At 43.2% G+C, this 23,181-nt stretch overlaps 3 protein-coding genes across 3 annotated transcripts; 2 read left to right on the plus strand and 1 right to left on the minus strand.

Annotated features, from left to right (window-relative positions):
- Positions 1–5,605: 5,605 nt before the first annotated feature.
- On the plus strand, positions 5,606–7,358 carry LOC128746140 (esterase E4-like). The gene is made up of 2 exons (XM_053843189.1): positions 5,606–5,662; positions 5,727–7,358. The coding sequence occupies exons 1-2, from the start codon at positions 5,606–5,608 to the stop codon at positions 7,356–7,358; spliced, it is 1,689 nt and encodes a 562-aa protein (XP_053699164.1).
- A 962-nt stretch (positions 7,359–8,320) lies between these two features.
- On the plus strand, positions 8,321–10,078 carry LOC128733666 (juvenile hormone esterase-like). The gene is made up of 2 exons (XM_053827410.1): positions 8,321–8,380; positions 8,453–10,078. Exons 1-2 carry the CDS (start codon positions 8,321–8,323, stop codon positions 10,076–10,078), a joined length of 1,686 nt encoding a protein of 561 aa, XP_053683385.1.
- Positions 10,079–19,119: 9,041 nt separating this feature from the next.
- On the minus strand, positions 19,120–20,734 carry LOC128739566 (translocon-associated protein subunit alpha). The gene is made up of 3 exons (XM_053835063.1): positions 20,537–20,734; positions 19,716–20,444; positions 19,120–19,652 (listed from the first exon to the last, which is right to left on the minus strand). Exons 1-3 carry the CDS (start codon positions 20,598–20,600, stop codon positions 19,567–19,569), a joined length of 879 nt encoding a protein of 292 aa, XP_053691038.1. The 5' UTR covers positions 20,601–20,734; the 3' UTR covers positions 19,120–19,566.
- Between the last annotated feature and the right edge of the window lie 2,447 nt (positions 20,735–23,181).

A 23,181-nucleotide genomic window follows, 5' to 3' on the forward strand; every position in this document is an offset into this window, starting at 1 on the left:
TTAATAGTCTCTTGGTTCTGAAAAATAATTTAAACATCAGCTATTTTTTGTCTCCGAAGTCCTATTCAAAAGCAAAATCAAAATACCATGTGGACATTGGTATTTTGATGTGGGACTACATCTTTAGTATAGGTTGTGTAAAAATAACATAAAATAATAAAATAAAAGATTTTAAATGCTTATTACAACAACAAGCAACACATTCAAATTTCACTTCAGTGGTCACGAGAATGAAATAATTCCCAAATCCCAAATCCGTCTGATCGAGCCATCTAGCACGGTGGGCCGCACCATTCCTGGTGCCGGTTGGGTTCTTATAGAAAATAGACCTCTCTACTTTTGGCTGTGAAGTCTGTCGATAAAGAAGGACGAAGGCTCGAGAGGACCTATGAGGAGCACACGAGAAGAAAATTCAAGGCTCTAGCTCCCAGATCGATCATGTCGACACTTTTTGGATGTCCTCAATGTACGGTCTTTCGGGAATCTTATCAACTTTGACCACTATCTCGCCGTAAGAGTCGTGCAAGCTTATCGAAATCGGCGAAGACTCGCACTGAGAGGACGCTGCGTTTCAACGTTTCAGACAGCAGCGGAATACATCAGACATCAAAGAATGACAGATTAGACGAACCAGGCAAAAAAAGACTAGACTTGCTGGAAAAAGAACGCACTGTCTAAAATATTGTGAGTAGGAGGAGCACGTGTGCAAAGGGGAGATTCGTCAGCAACGACATAAGGAATATCTACAAAACGTTGATGAAGTGCCATGTATGTGATGTGCAACGATAGCGCAGGCAACCTCCGTACCGACAAAACAGCAAGCAGCCAGGTAGAAGCTAGGTGGCAGCATCACTTCCAGATGCTGTTAAATAGAGAGATAAACACGGAGATCGGTGGGAACAGAATATGAATTGTGAACTATGGTCAAGTTGTGAAGCCGCTAACATACGAAGAGCATAAAAAGACAAACCTGGGGAGCAAGCGGCTTTACGAAGCAATTCACCGGATCATTGTCAGAATCTGGACAAAAGAACAAATGCCGGAGTACATCGACTCGTGTGTAAAAACTATTGAGGCTTCCGCATTACACTGCTCAATTTTACTTTCATTATGTTGAAAATCATGAAATCGACCTTAGCAGTGCCCCACATGGCACAGTAGGGGCAAGATGCACAAAGCAGTCCGTTCGTGACTGGCATGTTTTCACCCCTCCAGCCATCCAGTCATCGGCACGGAGTTACACCTTTACTTAGGGACTCCTGATTTGCCGACTTTCACGGCAGGGTCAGGTCTCGTGGTTAAATTTTTTGCCTAAGTTTACAATTCGGCACCAACCGTCTCTTTCTCTATGCCAATCCAGCAGAGAAAATAACTCTCACTCGGCCTGTCCCCACCCAGCAGCCACATCCCCCCCCCCTGCCCCGAAAAGCTGGCACCGAATGGATCATTGTAGGTAGCGTTTGCTCATGCTTGCCGCTAGATGCACAATGTATCATATTTAGTGTAAACTTTAAGGATGATACAGATTACCCGTCATAATTTTTTTCCGCTCCGTTGCTGTTGACGGTTAATCTGAACCGGGCTTTTTAGGTGAACCAATTCGCTTTGACGGCACCGCACGACCTCTTTTCCACTTACAGCACTGCCCGTAGCTGAATGTGTGAAATTTATTTCCGACATATTTCTGTATTTTGCACTCTTTAACAAATCACTATTCTGCTTCACGCAAACTCAAAACCAATGTAGGTGTCTCCACCGCGGCGCCGTCATAGCAAATCAGCTTGCAAAGCAGTTTGATAGTCGTCCACAGACGTTCGTCGAGTGTGTTTGACAGAACATGTCTATACTGGAATAATCTGTGGGATTTTTTAGTTTTTGACGTAGGACTACGTCTTTGTTTACTATACTGAGACTGGGTAGCACTTTATGAAAACGAAAATAGAAGTGTAACGTTTGAATGAAAGATTTCAAATGCTAATAACTACTAAAGTACTGAACGAAACTGAACAATTTATATGTCGTTGGATAGATAAAATGACCAGCAATTTTATAGATGGTAAGAGAGCAATTTTAAGGAGGGCGTAAGAGGGAAGTTCCTATACAAATGAAATACAAATTTCCTCAAAACTCTAGAACTAATCAACACAAATTGTATGTATGTATGTATAAGGTTAGCCACCATCACCTCAAGGGTTTCCCATTGTATGCAAGTAGAATTACTGCAGAATCGAATTTATCCACCCAGCAACTTTCATGTCAATGCTGTTCGTGAAGGACTAAAAGGGGTTGGGTGGATCTATAAGCAATGTCGCTTATATGATTCCACGGGAATATGAGACACTCCTTCCAGCATAGACTTCCGGTTTATAGAAACATAACATCGCCGTGCAAATTTATCTTGCGTGATGATTTGTGTGCTAGAAGGGCGCGTCAAAATCCTCTCCGGCCTTATATGACTTGGGCTGGTTACCACATCCCTTATCCAGTCTTCGATTCATTTACGATAGTGATGGTATATGGCAATGCAATAAGATATGTGTTATATGAATATACATTATATGTAGATATAGAGACAAAAATAGAACAATCTCACCAGCAGTCCTGGAATAGAGTTGAATCATTTGAGTTTACATAAGTGCTTCCATTATTAATTTAATTTTTCTTCTGGTATCCATGAGCATTATTTAAACTTTCTTCCGCCCGAGTTTTCACTGTATAGTAGGAGGTGCTTGCTCCATGAGCTAAAACGAAACAAATAGTTAAAATAAGTTATGTTAGGCTTACCTACTAACAAGGTCGTGTGGCTCAGCCGTCATCCAAACATGCAGTTTTGAGATCAGGCATCTGGGAACCACCCATCATCGCAACTCCTAGCTTGGCTACTCAATAGTGCATTACCGGGTAAGGCCACGTGGAGGCGCTAGGTAGGGGCTTGGGATTGCTGGAGCTATGTTGGACGCTTCCTTATTTGCCTTCCCCATTTCATACCCTCAAATGAAACACAAATTTCCTCAAAACTCGAGAACTCAAGAACAAGCAAATGGGACCAAATTTGACATATGGGGGTTTCAGAAGGTAGGATTTTTTTCAACGGGGTACTGAGACCTCTTCCCCGTCTAAGAGGGGGGGGGGGCATACAAATGAAATACAAATTTCCTAATAACTCTAGAACTAATCAAGCAAATGGAACCAAATTTGGCATGTGGAGGTTTTAGAAGGCAGGATCTTTTTCTATGGTATAATGAAATCTATTCGTCTTGAATAACCCGTCTTGAAGAAAAATCGTTTCATTGCAGTTATCTTGACTGTTGAACCAGAAGATAAGCGCATGGCTGATTACAGTAATTTAGTGTTTGTTTTTTTTTTTATTAAAAATAATCCACAAAACTGTTATTTTATCGAGCCCTCAAAAACCCAAAAAGTTAGATATTAATTTTGCGTTTATATCGCGGTTATCTCCTGAGCGTGTTATCACCGCCGCTGAAGGTGGATTTAATATAAGCGCCGCAATACTCACAGTAACAGAGATACGCGGAAACTAAAGCCAATGACAGCCAAGCACTGCCAAGCTTCGTATGCACTCTCGAATATAATATTCGTGATGCGTGACAATCTGACAGGAGCTTAAGTAACTCTCATGAGTATTGCAATAGATCATTACACGGGAGCTCCTAACCACACTTTTTTGACAGCACTTGGTGGTTTGTTTACATGGTGGTAAATTTTGAATTGAGTTTTCTATCTTTGTCCGGCAGATAATGATAGAAATATATAGTTTTTATTTAAGAGAAAGTGCGTTACATGCATTTTACAGAAACTGATGCAGTAATCCTTCACGAAAATTCAAATCAAAACTGCTGGATGTGACAAAAAACATGTAAACAAACCACCCAGTGGTGTCATTTGACGGCAAAATGACGTCATCGCAAAATGATCTATACTTCTTAATCAAACATTTATGCAAACGATAAGCGCGTTCGATTGGCTCCCTTTTGACAATTCACGAAGCTCTATAGACCAACTCAAGGTCACGTCATCGGGCAGATACTGGCGCCCTTTTTTACAAACAGACCGCAGAGTGCAAAAAAGTTTCAGCTGTTTAAACGGCAAGTTTGTTGTTTAAACCGAGTTTAAACAGCATTAGGACTAAATTTAAAAGCCATTATGCCTGTAAAATGTTAAAAAACACGCTACATTCGCTATAAACGGAAAGGAAAGTTTTCCAAAATGTAAACAAGGGCGCCAGTATCTGTCAATTGACGGTATGATGATTTGGTCTATAGACCAAATCAAGATGACGTCATCTGGCAGACACTGGCGCCCTTGTTTACAAACAGACCGCAGAATCCAAAAAAGTTTCAACTGTTTAAACAGCAAGTTTGTTGTTTAAACCGAGTTTAAACAGCATTAAGACTAAATCTAAAAGCCATTATGCCTGTAAAATGTTAAAAAACACGCTACATTCGCTATAAACGGAAAGGAAAGTTTTCTAAAATGTAAACAAGGGCGCCAGTATCTGTCAATTGACAATATGATGATTTGGTCTATTGGCTTCCAAGATGGCCTCCGCGTATCTCTCATACTCTGAGTATTTCTAGTATATAGACTATTTTACGAACTGACAACACTGCTTATATTGATATTGCTTTCCCGTATGGCATCTTACGTTATGTAAAGTTCTAGCACAGAAAAACTCAATAGATGTATTAACGTAGCGGTCTCAGTTTCTATGGAGATGGAACTGTTATGCGAATAACGGCAGTATAAATACACAATACATCGTATACGCAAAATAGCAAGTGCTTCGTGAATACCCTTAATGATCAATAGCAGCAAGTTACCATGCCTCCGGCTACGTGAAGTGGTCTATCTCATGATATATCACCACTGCTGGGTATTGCGACATTTGCCCCTATTTAGACTACCCCGATTCACACGATTATCACAGTCGAATCTCGCACACGATTTTGCTCAAAGAAAATGAAGTGAAAAAGAAGGGTAAGAAGCAAAAAGAAGTTAAACTCATTATTAGATAAAACTAAAAGCCACTCTAGTATCAGATTAACAGTGCAAAATGCGGTACGTTGCATTAAATGATTAACACAGTAGTCTAAATAGTCATAAAAGGGGCAATATCCAAAACGATCTTAACAAAATCTGATTTAACAGTTTGCTTCTCATCTTTTCTTCTTCTGGTACGCTGTTTTGGCCTTTAAAGAACTTCCACATGCACCATCCCTCGTAAGCCGTGTTGTAAGAACACTTTTCTTCAGCATTGCCTGCACTAGATAGTTGAAATATCAGATGGAATCGGGCGTATCTTCTTATACCAAAAGGGATTTCTTATCAACGTAAGACACATCATCATCTACTTGAACCGCGAAAGTCATTTACATCGATTACAGCAGACAAATAGAGGTCTACTGCCGTTGGAAATACCCGATTAGGCCTCCAATGACGTCATGCCTATCTACCCAATCCATTTCCTCACGAAATCCAAATCTTATCATCTGTTTATGTTGACCATGCCGAAAGCAGCTGTCGATAGCTATATAAGCTTCATTGAACTAAAAGGATTCAGTCAGTATCTTAAACGTCTATCGGAATGTTTAAATGCTTGGTACTGCTAGCGCTGGCCTGCGCCAGCGTCAACGGTGACGCGGTAGGTAGTCTAGGAATCAATGTACGTTTCAGGTTATTTACATTATTTGTGTTCTCGTCTGCAGAGTCGGCCTATCATCAATACAACCGGTGGACAGATTCAGGGTGTCACGTCCAGCTGTGGCCTCTTCTGTAGCTATTTTGCATTTAATGGCATCCCGTACGCGGAACCTCCAGTTGACGAGCTACGCTTCCGCAATCCGGTCCCACATCGAGGCTGGCAAGGCGTCAAAGATGGAAGTGAACATCGAGCCTCTTGTCCATCAGGAGCGTTGGTAGGAGACGGTTACTCGGGAAGTGAGGATTGTCTCTTTTTGAACGTGTACACACAGCAAATAGTCGGATCGCGTCCGGTAATGGTGTGGATACATGGAGGCTCCTTTACCGGTGGTTCGGGAGATTCTTGGATCTACGGACCCGATCATTTGGTGCAAGAAAATGCAGTGATAGTTACTATTAACTATCGTCTCGGAATTCTTGGATTCTTCAGCACAGGCGATCGGTTTGCGCAAGGCAACTGGGGTATGAAGGATTGTGTGGAAGCCCTCCGGTGGGTACGTGATAACATTGCTGCTTTTGGCGGAGATCCGAATAACGTAACTATTTTTGGAGAGAGTGCCGGCGGCGCCGCCGTTCACTACCTAGTTTTATCTCCAATGGCCCGTGGATTGTTCCACAAGGCAATCGCTCAATCAGGAACAGCTCTAGTGCCTTGGGGTTTCCAGTATAATCCTCGCGAGATGGCTGCCCATGTCGCCAATACGTTTGGTTATCCTACGAATAATAACGAAGAGTTAGTACGTCTATTACGTTACACTCCGAAGGGTGAGTTCGTCCGTCTTCAACAAGGCTGGGCCGATATTCCCATTCCTCGTGGCTTTAGACCGTTTGAATTTGTCCCAACGGCTGAACCCGCGGACTCAACAGAAGCAACCTTCTTAACGCAAAGACCAATTGATATTTTGAATGCTGGAAGCTTCAATCATGTTCCTTTCGTGATTGGATATAATGACGCGGAGTCCCTCTTCATGATCTACGAACACACCATCGATAGCACTGTGTGGAATGAATTCTCTAGGAATCCTCATTTCTTCGTACCTCATTTCTGGAATATTCCCCAGGGTACGGCAGCTTCGAATGCAGTCAGCCAAGGTTTCCGTGATTTCTACTGGCAGGATCGCCAACTGGGACCTGACATAATGCTGGAATGGACTAGATTCCACACTGATCAACAGTTCATTTACGCCATCGATAAAACGGTTCGATTAACTGCACAGCACAACACCGCTCCGACGTACTATTATCAATTCAGTTTTGACGGCGATTTGAACTTGGTCAAGCGCCTGCTTCTACTGTCGGATTGGCCGGGTGCAATCCACGCTGATGAACTACCGTACATGTGGTCCATGACAAACTTGCCAGCCACGCCTATTCTGCCGGGCAATCCGGCACTGACGGTTCGCAGTAGAATGATTCGTCTATGGACGAACTTCGCTGCCCACGGTAATCCAACGCCCAACTCCGACTCAAACTTGCAGAACATCAACTGGGCGCCGGTACAGCAAGGAAACATGGCATACTTGGATATCAACACAAACTTGGTGCCCGGCTTCAATCCGAATCAAGCACGCGTAGCAACCTGGACAAACTTGGAAAATAACTACGCTAACAATCCATTCGAATTTCCTATGACGTAGGCAAAAAGTAAAATAATAAAGCCATAGAGTTAAGCCTGAAACATATTGCGTAGGTGCATGAATCCGAAAATATCAAATCATCCGATTGTTGTCGGCTAATCGGCTGAGCTTATCGCGTACCCGGCAATTGCTGGTGTTCAGGACTAATTGCGGCAGTATCTTATCACAAACGATTTCTGATTTATGTTGCTGGTGGTAACAATGGACCTCCCCTAATGCGTTCCAATTAAGTACAACACCTTTTGCTGAACGTGACCATTTAGGCACTGTTCTAGAAATAGCAGTACGCATCAAATTTCATAATATTGAATTTCTGTAATATTTTGATACATTTTTCGATTGCTGATTTTGTTTTTCTTTTGAGGCATCAGCCTGCTGCGCCCCGTTCCAACGAACATTTTATTTGATTAACAGTTTATTCAACCATTATATAGCTAATATTCGAGAAAGAAGCCCTTGGGAAGCTATTATGCAACAAATTATTTGTATGGGAACTGCAATTAGCTAAAGTAGGATTTTTTTTAAATTAAAATTATGTGTTTCTCGTCACACGTTTTACTGCGTGACAATTGAATGCTTACAAAGACCAAATTTTTGTCTAAGACTTCGCTAAGACAGTCAATGGTAAAGTTGTAGGTATTTATATTCCTGTACCTGTAGCTGTTCTTTACATTTCTAAATATATCGGATATTTTTGGAATAACAGACAGTAATTGCGCACCAATCAGCTCGACTTTGCTCTTGGGGATGAATAACAGTTTCATGTCATGAATAATTTTGCATTTAATCACATACCTATTATCAGGAGATATCCAGCAGCAGTAAAGGATCTACAATCGAATCTACGAGAATTTCCCCAATCAAAATAAAAAACTTTCAATACTGACGTCTCATTCCGTTATCTAATCCAGTTGTTTATAAAAGTACCAGGTGCTGCCAGACCGGCACCCAGTTTGTCAATCATGTTGAAGTTACTAGCGCTACTAGCGGTATCGATTTCCGTCTGCGTGTCCCAGGATGCGGTAAGCTGAACTGCATTGATACCTTTGCTTAGATGAAATAAAATTAACAATCGGACAATCGGTCTATTGCAGAGTCGACCAATAATCACCACGACCGGTGGTCAGGTTCAGGGAATAACCTCCAGCTGTGGTCTGTTTTGCAGTTATTTCCAGTTCAATGGAATACCGTTCGCTGAACCACCAATCGGTGATCTACGCTTCCGGAATCCTGTGCCTCACGGCGGTTGGACAGGAGTTCGCGATGGAACGGAGTTCGGGAGCAACTGTGCTCAGTTCAGTCCCCTTAGCGAATACTCCGGAAACGAGGATTGCCTTTTCCTGAACGTCTATACGCAAAACATAATCGGATCACGACCGGTTATGGTGTGGATCCATGGTGGAGCTTTTGTTTTGGGTTCCGGGGATGCAAGAATATACGGACCAGAGCACTTGATTACGGAGAACGTGGTAGTCGTTTCGATTAACTATCGGTTGGGAATTTTCGGATTCTTCAGTACGGGAGACACACACGCTCAAGGAAACTGGGGTTTAAAAGATTGCGTTGAAGCTTTGCGATGGGTTCGTGATAATATTGCCGCTTTTGGCGGAGACCCGAATAACGTTACGATCTTCGGTGAAAGTGCCGGAGGAGTTTTGGTTCATTTCTTGGTGATGTCTTCGATGGCTACTGGATTGTTTCATAAGGCGATTGCTCAATCTGGAACAGCCCTGGTTCCATGGGGTTTCCAATACAACCCAGTGGAAATGTCTCGAAACATTGCCGACGCATTTGGATATCCACACGACACTGAAGAACTGACGCGTCTTCTACGGTACACACCAATTTCAGATTTTATAGATCTCCAAAGAGGCTTAACCGACATTCCTATTCCACGGGGTTTCAAACCTTTCGAGTATGTCCCTAGTGCAGAACCGGTAAATTCCCCCGAACCCACATTTATAACTCAACGTCCAATTGAAATTCTGCACTCCGGGTCCTTCAATCATGTTCCGTTTATGATCGGTTACACAAGTATAGAAAGTTTGTTCATGGTTCGCGAGCATTTCCTAGATTCAACCGTTTGGAACGAATTTACCCGCAATCCAGGGTTTTTCGTGCCGCACTTCTGGAACATTCCAGCAGGCACTACTGAGGCCAATGCAGTCAGTCAAGCATTCCGCGATTTCTATTGGCAAGATCGCGCTCTAGGACCAGATATTATGCTGGAGTGGTGCAAATTTCATACCGATCAGCAGTTCATCTATGCTGTGGACAAGTCAACCCGCCTAACGGCAGCGGCAAATTCGCAACCTACCTTCTACTATCAGTTTAGCTTCGATGGCGATTTGAACCTCATCAAACGGCTTCTACTGCTGACGGACTTCCCTGGAGCAATGCATGCAGATGAGCTTCCTTACCTATTTTCTATCACCAATCTTCCCGTGACGCCAATACTCCCAGGAAATCATGCCCTTACCGTCCGTCAACGCATGGTTCGTCTGTGGACCAATTTTGCTATTACCGGACACCCTACGCCTAACTCCGACACAGATCTACAGAACGTTATATGGGCTCCGATTCAGGGCGGCAACATGGCTTATCTGGATATTGGTCACGACCTTGTTGCAAGCCACCACCCGAATCAGGACCGTATCGACCTGTGGAGCGATCTAGAGGAACGATATGCCAACGATCCATTCTACTATCCGTATCAGTAGGATTGGTGTAATTTTTTTTATCGGTCAATAAAAAGTGGGGATTTTATGAAAATTGGATCTGTAATCTTATCATGGAATCTGACCAGCCTTTTCGGCGCTGTAGGGGATTACAAAAACCCAAAATATTTTGTGAACATCTGGAAATATCATTTTGTGTGATTGATTGAAACACAGTTTTACTATAGTACCCAAAGAAATCCTTGTTAATGTATATTTCTACGACTCAAAGATGTGTGAAAACATACAATTTGGAGTGATCTTCCCTGCGAAAGTTGTTTTAGTGATTTTCTGGTAAATTGCCGATTATCAATTCCTTATTGATTCTATTATCAAACCTGACGTTCTCGTCGGTTAAATACCGTGCAAGCACCATATTCAGTGCCTAATTCGGAACAGTTGCAAATTTTTCATAAATAGTGACAATATTATAGCTATTTAAACAACTAATTACTACATCTGATGATTTCATATTATTAAAATGGTTTAAATAACCAGAGTTTTGTCATTATGAAAAATTTGCAACTGTTCAGAATTAGGCACTGTTTTGAATATGGTGCTTGCACGGTACTTCCAATGAGCGTGGAATCCATATGCCACTCTCAACGTTTATCATCACACTTTAGGTATATAAACTTCGAGACTTTAGTTAGTTACGCAATCCATAGCAGACCCACGTAAACCCTAACCACCATTGATGAAACTAAAGGCAGATCAGGGGATAGCTAAAGCACACCTAAAAATAGTTTAATCCCCTTTGAAAAACAACCCAATTTTCTAAACTTAGGAAAAACTATCTTCCCGGAGGTCGCCGCGAACTATATGCACTCACTCGAAGCTGTGCTGTCGGAAGAGGAAGACCTGGACGAAATCTCTGTCGAGAACTGTTGGAACACCATCAAAACATTCATTAGCAGGGTAGCGGAGAACTCCATCGGCATCGGCAACACTCATGTGGCACGGAATCAACAGAATGACTGGTCTGACGATGAATGTAGGATGGTGATGACTGAGGAGAATGCACTTGCAGGCGGCTAAGATGCGCAGTGCCTTACGTTACAACGTGGAAAGACACAAACAGAAGAAGATGCAGAGAAACCAAATCTTCCGGGACACGAAGCGCTACCTAGAAGAGCAGGAGTATGTAGAGTTGGAGCGCCTACCTTTCGTTCTTAGGAAACGCGGAAGTTCTAACGGATTCCGCACCCGCAACGGATCCCGTGCTGCGAGCCGAAATGTGTCAGGATAAGAATGGCACAGTATTTTGGCGGACGATCGTGAGATGGCCGAAAGGTGGAAACAGCACTTCGATGAACACCTGAATGGCGTCCAGGTGCAGTTCCATCGCGACGGGGAAATCGATTTCGACGGTGCGACAAACGGAGAAGAGGTGCCAGCCCCAACGATAGTTGAAGTTAAGGAGGTCATCATGCAGCTAAAGAACAATAAATCGGCTGGGAAAGATGGTATTGGTGCGGACCTCCTAATTTTCAGGATTTGAGAGACAGAACAGCTACCTACAGAAAGGCGACAAGCTGCACTCGATGAGAACAATCGAGCGATCACCGTTCTCAATGCCACCCATAGTGCTTTCTCAGATCGCCTTTAGCCGTCTATCGCCGCTAGCAAGTAGATTCGTGGGAAGTTATCAAGCCGGTTTTGTTTTGTTTTCGGGTGGATTGTTTACTACTTTTGCGTTGTTAATGGTCAGCGGATGGTTGTCGTTGACGATATGCTCAGCCACTTGTGATCTAAAATGGTGTGTTAGAGCCTTCTCGGTATCTCTAGATGCTTTTGTTATCTCTGCCAAGTGTTCTTTAGTACGTGTTTCCAGATTCCTTTTAGCCTGGCCGATGTAATCCTTTTCGCAATGTGGGCAACTGATTTCATAAATCCCAGATTTTCTGTGTTCTTCAACCGGGTCTTTAGATGATCCCAACTTATTTTTGAGCTCGTTCTTTCGGCTGGTGTTAACTAGGTCAATTCCAAATTTCCTCATTTTTCTACGGAGAGAGCGTGTTATATTTTCGTCATATTCTACTGTCACTCTCTTAAGTTCTGGTGTTATTGGTGCTAGTGTTGTGAGTGATTTTTTGTATGCTTCTCTTCGTCTCTTGGCAATAATGTTCTGGATTATCCTTTCTTTGTATCCGTTTAGTTTTGCAATTTCCAAAATGTGTGTCAATTCTTGTTTCCCTAGCTCACTTAACAGTAATGTTTCCGTCCTATGTATCATGTGATGGAAAGCTGCAGCAATTTGTCTGATTACGACGTCCAATAAAGGAAGTTTTCCGTCCTTTTCTATTTCATATGTGAAGTGTATGTTACTGTGTGTGCCATTCATAACTGCTAGAATGGTTTCCAGTTCTCCCTTTTTGATTATTCTGAAAACATTGTCGATGTATCGCTACCAGCTTTTTGGGAGTACCTGGTTTTGTTCCAGCTTGTTTTCAATGTTAGCCATGAACAGCTCACACAGGAACGGTGATAATGGACTGCCCATCGGTGCACCTTTCAACTGTTTGTAATAGTTGGTTTTGAATGTATAGTAGTTCTCCTCCATACACAAACGTGTCAGCTTCAAATAACCTTCCACCTTTTTTCTCCATGCGTTGTCCTCATGTTGTTTCAATAGCCAGTCTTACAAGAGGCTTATCGATTTTTTCACTGGGACGCTTGGGAATGAGACCGTAACATCGAAAGAGACCATTATGTCGTCTTCTGCTAGTTCTCCGTTCTCCGTTCTCCGTCCGTAGGTGATCCGTTTGCCGTGATTATTTTCCGCATTTCCGTTCCTGGTTTGTGTATTTTGGGTTGTCCTTTAATTCTAGGTAATGTAGGGTTTGATGTCCGTAGTTTTCCGATGCAGTCTCCTAGCGCTGGTTGGCATTCTTTAATTGTACGATTAACTCGTTTAACTATGTCGGGTGGACCGACTCCCGGCTGAACTCTATAAAAATGGCCAAGAACCGCTAGCAACGGCACTTTACTGGCTGATTTCAAGAATTTGCGGAGAAAGGAAACTACCGAAGGAGTGGATGGAAGGCGTAGTCGGTCCCATCTACAAAAGGGCGATCGGCTAGACTGCTGTAACTACCGCGGCATTATGCTGGTCAACGCCGCCTACAAGGTGCTCTCCCAGAGTTTGTTGCGTCGTCTATTAGCAAGAGATTTCGTAAGGCGGTATCAGGCGGGCCCGTGCTACTACGGATCAAATTTTTACTCTTCGACAAATCCTTCAGAAATGTCGAGAGTACAACGTGCCTTCGCATCATATTTTTGTGGATTTCAGAGCAGCATACGATACCGTTGAACGCGAACAGCTAAGGCAGATAATGCACGAGTACGGTTTTCCGAACAACCTGACGCGGCTGATCAAAGCTACTCTAGAATGAGTGATGTGTTACGTGCGCGTTTCGGGAATACTCTCAAGTCCTTTCGAATCGCGCAGAGGGTTACGGCAATGGGATGGACTGTCCTGTATGTTATTCAATATCGCTATTCAAAGTGTGATCCGGCGAGCGGGCATCGAAACGAGAGGAACGATCTTCAGCAAGAGTAGCCAACTCCTAGCCTTTGCAGACGACCTCGACATCATTACTAGAAACCGTGGGACGGCGGAGGTAATCTACGCCAGACTATAAACGGAGGCTAGGAGGATAGGGTTACAAATTAATGCGTTGAAAACCAAATATATGGTAGGAAGAGGCTCCCGAGAAAGTAACGTTGGCCTCTCACGGACAGTGACTATTGACGGCGATGAACTGGAAGTGGTTGACGAGATCGTATATTTGGGATCTCTGGTCACCGCCGACAATAATACGAGTAAGGAGATTCAACGACGCATTCAAGCTAAAATCGAGCCTACTTTTCCCTCCGCAAGACGTTTCGATCTAGGAGCATACGCCGCCGCACAAAGCTGACGAAGTACAAAATACTAGTAAGACCGGTAGTCCTCTACGGACTTGAAACAGTAATTTTGCTTACGGAAGACATACGTGCACTTGCCGTTTTTGAACGAAAGGTGTTGCGGACTATTTTTGGCGGAGTGCAAACGGAAAGCGGAGAGTGAACCACGAGTTGAGGCACTACTTGGAGAGATTCCCATCGTTCACCTGGCGAAAGTTGGGAGACTACGGTGGGCCGGTCACGTCGCAAGGATGCCGGACGACTGTGTAGTGAAAACCGTTCTCTTCAAAAACTCCACCGGCACCAGGAATAGAGGGGCTCAACGTGCGCGATGGCTCGACCAGGTTGAAGCTGACTTGCGTGCGTCGAGACGCGCAACGAATTGGCGACGAGTAACCCAGGACCGAGTACAATGGAGAGAAATTCTTGATACGGCAAGAGCCACCCCGGCTCTCGGCTGAATAAGTAAGCAAGTAGTAGGTAAACATGGGACTAAACTACATAGTAACAACGACACCAAACATCGAGAACCTTCTGGAAGACTGTCCCGCAAAACCACGCGACAACTGCGTCGTGGTGAACTCTCGCGCCACATTCCGCAGCTCTAGTTCGACCATTTAGCATACGAATAAGCCACGCACCCGCCGCTGCAAGCACCGTCAGTCGACGACGTTCCATGCCATTGACGGTTCAGTGGTTATCCCGGATAACCCCAAGCCATCTATCGTCATAATAGTACAGCCATAAAACGTAATAGTACAGGAAGCAAATAAGGTAAATAGGGACCGGAATAATTGGCATAGACCAAGGCAACGAAAAAAGACTAACGATTTGAAGCTTGGAACATGGAACTGTAAGTCCCGCATTCTTTCGGACTTATTGAGGGCCAGTAAGTCCGACATTGAGGGGCTCTGAAGCCGCAAGTTTACCGGGTCTGCTTTGACCTTTGCCAATGGTCGTGGGTTCGAATCTTAGTAGAATCAGGCCATTCGATGTAAAAATGACTTTAGCATGGGTTTATTATCAGGCCCCTCATCACCTTCATGCTGAATTCCATATTATCCCGATAAGGCCTATTGGCAGTGCAAAAATGAGACCCTGATAGTTAAATGCACTGGTTAGCAGGGACGGCTGTAATTGGGGACAGCGCTATCATGTGGAACGAGGTGGGTAAAGTAGAGAAAGCATTGAAGGAAGGGTAAAACTTAATTACACACAAACACGCATGAAATTCAATAAGCATATCGCTTATTCAATAGCGATTATAGCAAAGAAATGCAATGCGTGTCATACAGCAAACACCCGGACGATATCACAATAGATCAACGATACTGCTCGCAGTGATGAGTCCATTCAGGAAAAAAGAAAAGTTCGACATTGTAGTGCTGCAGGAGGTATGCTGGAATCGTAGACCCCATACATTCGTAAGAGATGGATACACCATCTACCAGAGCTGCGGCAGTACACACGAGCTGGGTACAGCTCTTATCGTGATGGGTGACATGCAAAAGCGCGTGATAGGGTGGTTACAGCGCATATCAACACGCGGACACAAAGCGAAGGAAAGCAAAGCCTAGGTCCTACATTCCGTTATCGAAACTTGACCTTCTGTTTTTATACGACAGACTTCGCAGCCAGCTGTTAGAGTACAGGACAATTGCAGGGCCAGTTGATACGATCCTATTGACTCTAACAGCCTCTCCCAGCCGAGATTCGAACATACGACCACTGGCTTATTAGGCCAGCATCATACCTCGAAGCCAACTGGAAGACTAATGACGCGGGACACAATGTTTAACTAATCCTGTCAATTCGTCTGCTTGGCGATGACATGGACATTATCGGCAAAACATACACCAGACTAAAGCGCGAAGCAGAAAAGATTGGGTAAAGGTAAATACGTATTCTGGAGGCAAAATTACTAGTTTGAGCTGACTGAAAAGCAAGTCACAACCTCATACTCACTGCTCTTCTCTTGTAAGCTCTAAATACCTCTTCCTCATACCTATGATTAAAGTTAATGATGTCGAGTTCGTTTAACGGGAAACTAGCAGTCATTAACTTTTGGTCGGAAACGCCCAATTTTGGAAGCAGTTTTTCGGACCAAAATCGGGATTCTGTTTATAAAAATATAAATACTGCATTCTTCTTGCCAATCTGAACACAGTGAATATATTTTCATAAACAAAATTTTTGTTTCAAACAAAAAAACTGCTTTTGAAATTGGCAGAATCGATGACGACTAATTTTACCTTAAACAGAACGTTCAGTCCATCTAACTAACACCAAGAACGGAGTTAGAAAAGTCACGTGCTCTTCTAACTGACGCATGATGTGGAGCCGACTGAATATTCTGCTCGTGGGCCATGAAGAGCTCCACAAACGTGATGAAACCCGCCTTCCAAAGGGCGTATAATAGCTTCCGTCAGATAGAGAAAAGCGCCAGTCGTCCATGTCGCAGGTAGACCATATCCAGCCAGTCTTGGATGTTGTTAACCTAGACACACTCCAACACGTGGGTCATGCCATCATTATCCAGAGAAAGCCAGAAAATGTTTACAACTTCGTCAACTTCCTTCAGGCGCTACAAGTGAGGCCTTCAACTATACAGTGGATTTCTTCGGGGCATCTCCAGATTCCTCCATTGGTGAACAGTGAAACAGTCTACGTTGCTTCAGGTAGTAAGTCACCCGTATCTACCAAAAATAGTCCACGCCGACTGCTCCCTTAATATCCATATTCACGTCAAAAATTATATTAGGTCGGGCCAATGGGTGCCCTAAGGGTTAGTCAAACGGAGGCGTTTGTAAATTCAGTCAATCCATTGCGAAATTTTCACGGCGGTCAATTGCCACTCGTGTTTTCCGACCATGGGCGTAGCGACGCGGGTTTTTTTAGGGGCTGAAACCCCAACCCAGAAGAAAATTTATTCTAGACTTTGAAGTTTGAAATTTCTGCTACCAACTGCTTAGCACAGGAAAATTTTTGGAACTATTTGCCCGATCCTCGTTGTTGTCGTCCGTTGCATAGACCTAGGGTGGCTCGTGCTGTTTCAACTAGTCGGCTGCATTCAACTCAATCTTGGGTTACTCGTCACCTATTTCTCAGGCGTTTCAGAAGGCGCAAGCCGCAAGACCAAGCTGAGCCATCTCGCACGTTGGGTCTAGGTGCTCGTCGTGGGATTGTTAAATAGAACCGTTTTCCTTATGACTGTTCGGTCCACCGTAGCTTACCGACTTTCATCAGATGTCCGAAGGTAGCAGTGTCTACTGCTCGTGATTCATATACACTCAAGTCTCGTTTTACGTCCATTATTATGGGACGTAAAAACAATCGGTCGTAAAAAGAGTGGACGTTTTTTCAAACTTTAGACGTAAAACGAGACGACGTTAATTCAAATTTCGAACGTAAAAATATTTACGCAAAAGGAAACCACGTAGAATGAATGGGCGTAAAAAGTGATTCTAGTGTACCTCCGCCGCTCTCCGCTTCCAACTATTGCTCCATCAAATATCGTCCGAAAGGGTGGGCATGTCCTCCGTGAGCATTGTCAAATCCATAAAAACTACCGGTCTAATAAGGACTGTGTACTTTGTCCGCATCGTACGGTGGCTTTCGTTTGCTAGCGGATGAAAGCGTTTTGCGAAGGGCAAAGTAGACACGATTTTCTGCGTGAATGCGCTGCAAGATCTCCTTATTAATTTGTTTTATCCGCGGCCACCAGCGATCCCAAATATACAAACTCATCTTCCGCTTCTAGTTCGTCACCGTCAATGATTACCGTCCACGAAAAGTGCACGTTCGTCTCTTTGAGCCTCTACCAATCATGTGTTTGGTCTGCAACACATTTACCACTAGCCTCCGCTTTCAGTCTAGCGCAGATTGCCTCCGCCGTTGCGCAGTTTCAGCCTACAATATCAAAGTCATCTGCGTAGCCAAAAAGTTTGCTACCTTCACTGAAAATTGAGTCTCTCTTTTCGGTTTAGCTCGCCGGATCATCTTCTCAAGGGCGATGTTGAAAAGCATGCAGGATAAGCTGTTAACTTGTCTCGACTTTTGCCGCGCCTGAGTCTAATAGTCTCTCCCGGCCGAGATTTGAATATACAACTTACCACTATGCCAACTGGGAGGCGCAATTTCAACATTTACCAACATTTATATCAATTCGATTTTTTTGTGAAATAAAGAACCCTGAATATAAACCAAAATCGCTTATGATAATTGAAAATAATGCATGAAGGAGTTTATTCATGAAAATTTTCCATTTCATGAATAAACTCCTTTAGCTTAGGCTACGTCAGATTTTTTGTTGTAAAACCCCTCCTAAGAAAAATTTCTGGCTACGCCCCCGTTCCGATCCAATAAATTTACGTTAAAACCTTTCGTGGGTCGAAGTCCGAGAGTCGGTCCACGTCCAGTGGGCATGGTTCATTCCCTTCCCGACGGTCGGTAGCAAAATCTACGCAAGGCCGTCGGCGAACACGTTAGCTTTGTAGAAGACTGTCCCGGAAATCACGCGACGATTGCGCCGTCGATGATTACATTTCAACGACCATTTAGCACACATAATAGCCAACGCATACGCCGTTGCAAGAACCGTCGTTAGCAGCGCCAACCGGCGACGGTCATGTCATTGACGGTTCAGTTGTCAACCCGCCAGTCGTCGTCTACTCTATCTTTCACTTCTTTATCTAAGAAATACTCGAATCATTTTTAATTAAATACTGCCAGCAAGTACATAGTCGAATTAATAGAATAGTTCAAAGGGAATATGAATAATCACCGAATAATGTCTGTTAACCGTTTATCATCGATTTAACATAGGAAACATTCGAATATTTTGTTTCTATTAGACAATAAAGTCGAATGGGCGGAACTGAAGGCAGCAACCCTGGTTATAATGGTTGCGCCATGTCACTGCTGTCTAACAAGCCAATCATCGTATGTTCGAATCTCGGCTGGGAGGTGCTGCTAGTCAGTAGAATCGTTGCACCTAGCCCCGTAATTGTCCTGTACTCTGCTGCGACGTGTGTCGAAGAAAAAGGGTCAACTAAGACGTTTATAACCCGAGTCTTTTTGGCATGTTGTTGCTGTTAGGAAATGTCATCAGGTAGATTGCGACTCTCAGCTTTGTTTCTCGGACAATGTTTTTTCTTTTCATATCTTGTGATACAATAACTTAAGCAAAAAAGGAAGTCTTCGTGGCCGACTCTGCAGCGCTGCCCGTAAAAAAATTTGATACGGTCGGCCATAGGTAATCTTTCTCGCGTCATTATGATCGTGAATTACTGCACCGCGCAAAAAAAACGTAAACTAAGAAATCTACAATGACTGTAGATCTCAAAAAATGAGTCCTAACTAAAAATGATCACTTCGAAATAACCGTTTTCGACTGTTTTGTTACTTCAGAATGATTTGATGATGTCACAATCGACTACACGCACGCACTCGCAAGCAGAAATTCGACTTTAATCTCTGCGCATCGCTCGGAAGGGAGCAGATTGAGTTTTGAAAACATCGATAACTGATGCTCCCGCTCCGTCTCTACATTCCTCTTAATTGCTACTGAGGAAAAATGCGGTTTAATCGTCAGAACCGGCGGTTCTTTTCGTCTTTCGCTGTCGTGGGCTCTGCTTGGGGGCAACTTTGCCGCCTTTTGGAGAATTTTCTGCAAGAAAAGGTTCCATAAGGTACAGAATATGAAAAAAATCACTTCAATTAGAAAACTTACGAATCTTCTTCAGGGTTTCTGCCGGAATCCAGTCGTAGTCGACGTCTTTGGTGTTGCTGGTTCCGGTTTCAACGGTCTTTCTGACGGCTGGAGAACGCTTGCGTTTGCCGTACGATCCGAGGAACTGCTGGCCTAGCACCAACAGTAGCACAATGACGGCAGCCAGGAAGACATACAGGAAGAAAGTTTCTCCATCAAGACCTTCATCCACCTCCGTAATGGTGATAGTTTCATTGAAAACAGCTTCCGAAAACTGGTTTCCACTAGCGTCACGATAGTTCAATGCAATGTTCAAACCAAATGGTCGACCAGCGAATGATTCTGATGGTAGGAACGAGTAAGAAACGGTTGCTTCGTGGCCTGGTTTAACCTCCCGGTTGTATGCGATAGCGGAGAAGTTTTGAATGTAGTAATTGAAGTCCATCGGGTAGCGGAAGGAAGCTTCGACGGTTTCGACAATGAAATCATCGCTTCCCTTGTTGGTGAAACCGACTAGGAACTCCACCGGATATCCAGCTGGCAGGTCAAGTTGTGAACCAGCACCGGCATACAGTGGTCGAGTAAACAAAAGGAAGGTATCGGCATCTGGTGACTTCGTTGTTTCAGGCTCGTCTTCCGTTTCGGGCTCATCCGTGTGCGTTACGGATACTTCATCAGATTCTACTTCAACATCCAGTTCCTCTTCTAATTCATCTTCGGTAGCATCCGCGTAAGCCATTAGTCGTGGACCTGCAATAAAACCAATCGAAAATGTTACGGCATGCCACGTCAAAGTGAAAGTAGTTCATAAAATTCAACCGTTCGCAGGAAATCGTACTTACCACTGTTGACGGCAAGCAGAACCGTTGGTAGAACCAACAAAGTAAATATCCACCACTTATTCATATTAATTTGGTTGCACAAAATCCGAAATCGAACTGTTTTTACGGTCTCAACAGCACTGTTTTGTATTATTCAATAGTTCCGAACAGAGTATGAACGCGACGAACAAGCAAATGAACGGCCAACACCACCAGCGAAGCCGATCGTACATGTAAAAAAGTTGAAAACGTCAGTTCACGTGGAACCGAATTGTGACAGCTGCATGCTGCCGGTGCGATGTTTTAATGTCATACACAACGTATTCGATGAGAAAAGCGTTGCGGCCGAGGGCACTCACAAAGGGTTCAACTTGGTTCAACGATGATTGCACGAATTTTGCGATATAGTATCCCCCCGCTAATGCGACTCAATAGTCCGAATCTCGCTAATCCGGAAAATTCTGAATTAAAAACTATTGTACTTAACTTCTTTCAATCGAACACTACCTTCGTTTGGTGTGTCCATCAGAGTCAGAATGGTACTTCTTCTAACTAAATGGAAATGGTAAATTATGCTTTCTAACTACATTCAATTTTACCATAACCTGCATTTTTTCATAGGTACACTCAACCCCCGCTAATATGAAAAACACCCCGTTCAGATCAGGCAAATTCATTTTTAATCTGAATATTTGGTAACCCTATTCACTTGCACATACGCGCAAGGCGCGCACCACAGAACAGAAGTGGAAGTCCGAATGATTCAGCGATCAAAACTGGTGACAGAGTCTTTTTTGTTTTTATTTTTCTTTGGGAAGGTTTTCGCATAGAAGAGAATAACAGCAATATAAGCAGAACGCTCGCTGCCAATCGCATAGCAGCTTTCACATGCTTTCGTGTGCATTCGTATGCGTTCGTGTGTTTTCGTGAAAAAAAGTGACTCGCTACCGCCAGGTTCGCTAGTATCTGTAGAAAATAGCAAGTACGTGTTTTGATTTCTACTTCCACTTCTGTTCTGTGCGCGCACCCTATGACCTTGTTGTTTTGATTTGACGAAAACAAACGTTTTGAAAACATGTCGAATATGCGCAAATTCTGAACATCCAGATCGCAGAAGAGGAAATTTGCTCGACAGTATCAACTAAAATGGTCTATTTTAAGTGTTGGAGAGAGATAAGTTGCATATCAGCTCTACTGCCAAAGCTGCAGAGCAAGAGGAAACGTATTAAGGTTTTTTGCTTTTTTTCAATTTGCCCGATCAACTTAACCGTCAGTAGTGTATGACGCTTGATCAATTTTTAATGTGAACGCATTCATACCAACGGGGTTCATATTAAAAATGTTCAGATTAAGGAAGGTCATTCCAGCGGGGGTATACGGTATTCTCAATTGAGCTTGCAACCCCCGCTAATATGGAAAACACCTCGTTCAGATCAGGCAAATTCATTTTTAATCTGAATCTTGCCCGTTTCTTTGGTAACAAAACGCGCTGTTAACTTTTTTGAAAGCTTGAAATCGTCGCAAAAAGACGCGAGCGCTATATCTCTGCATATTAGTGTTGATAGCAAGAAATGCTTATCAACTTAGGGACTATATTGGAACACTTATTTGTGCCTGATTTTTAATTTCAGGTAAGTATAATAAATTTAAGTTTGTCACGAGGTTTTCAAGGTACCGTAAGTCTCGCATGCGCATAATATTTCTCGATATAAATTTTCAAACTATGGTTCATTATGTAGTACCATTACCATTATATTTCAATTATAAAAAAGTTGTATTTTTAATCTGAATCTTCTTAATTACACGAAAATTTCCGAATATCCAGGTTAGTCTCATACAACCTGTGCTTACATACTAAGAATCTTTTCGTATGGTAATTTAGCATCGTTTGCTTCTGTGTCTCGCTCGTTGCATTTTTCAGACAGCGGTTGTTTTAGAACGCCATTTTGCTTTCATTTGAGCACACTTAGCAATGGTGCGTTTACAAACCGGAACTTTTATTGAAATCTTATAAACGTGCATTTTAATCGTAAAATCGGTTACCTAGGAACATCGCGCGTTATTTCTATCATATAATTATCAAATATCAAAAGCTTGACAGCTTTTATACAGCTCCCTAATAAAGTAGTCAGAGTTTTTAAGCAAGTGCTATGATCGAAGGATGCAAAAAGATATCTCGCGCAGTCAATGTTTTCGATTTAATTGCCAAAATAAACCCATTTGTCTCAGGACAGCTATCGTGCATAGCAACAAATGTCTATCGGTATTTAATAACCGACCGCGCACGATTTCGAACGAATCGAATATGTTGATAGCACATAACTTCCGGTGCGGTAAACTGATTTCTCAGTTTTTTCCTATACCGGTATGTCGGATCTCCACTACCTGTTTCGCAATGGCCACGTAACCAAAAACGTCCTCAAATCGTACGCGAGCTAGAATGACAGTCGTCGCACCACCTGCCTCGGTGGATCCAGATCAATTCCTTTCTACTAACAACAACTCCTTCCTGTGACACTTGTGGATGATGCAGAGGATTCTAGTCGGTCTCTAGTAGCAGCAAGTGCCGGACTAACATTACGTTCCTTCCTAAATTGACGTGCATGGGCGTGACCATCTTAGCTATTGATCATCACAAAGAATTAGATCACCAGGAAATGCACACT

Source organism: Sabethes cyaneus, chromosome 1 (genome assembly GCF_943734655.1).
Source record: "Sabethes cyaneus chromosome 1, idSabCyanKW18_F2, whole genome shotgun sequence".
NCBI lineage: Eukaryota > Metazoa > Arthropoda > Insecta > Diptera > Culicidae > Sabethes > Sabethes cyaneus.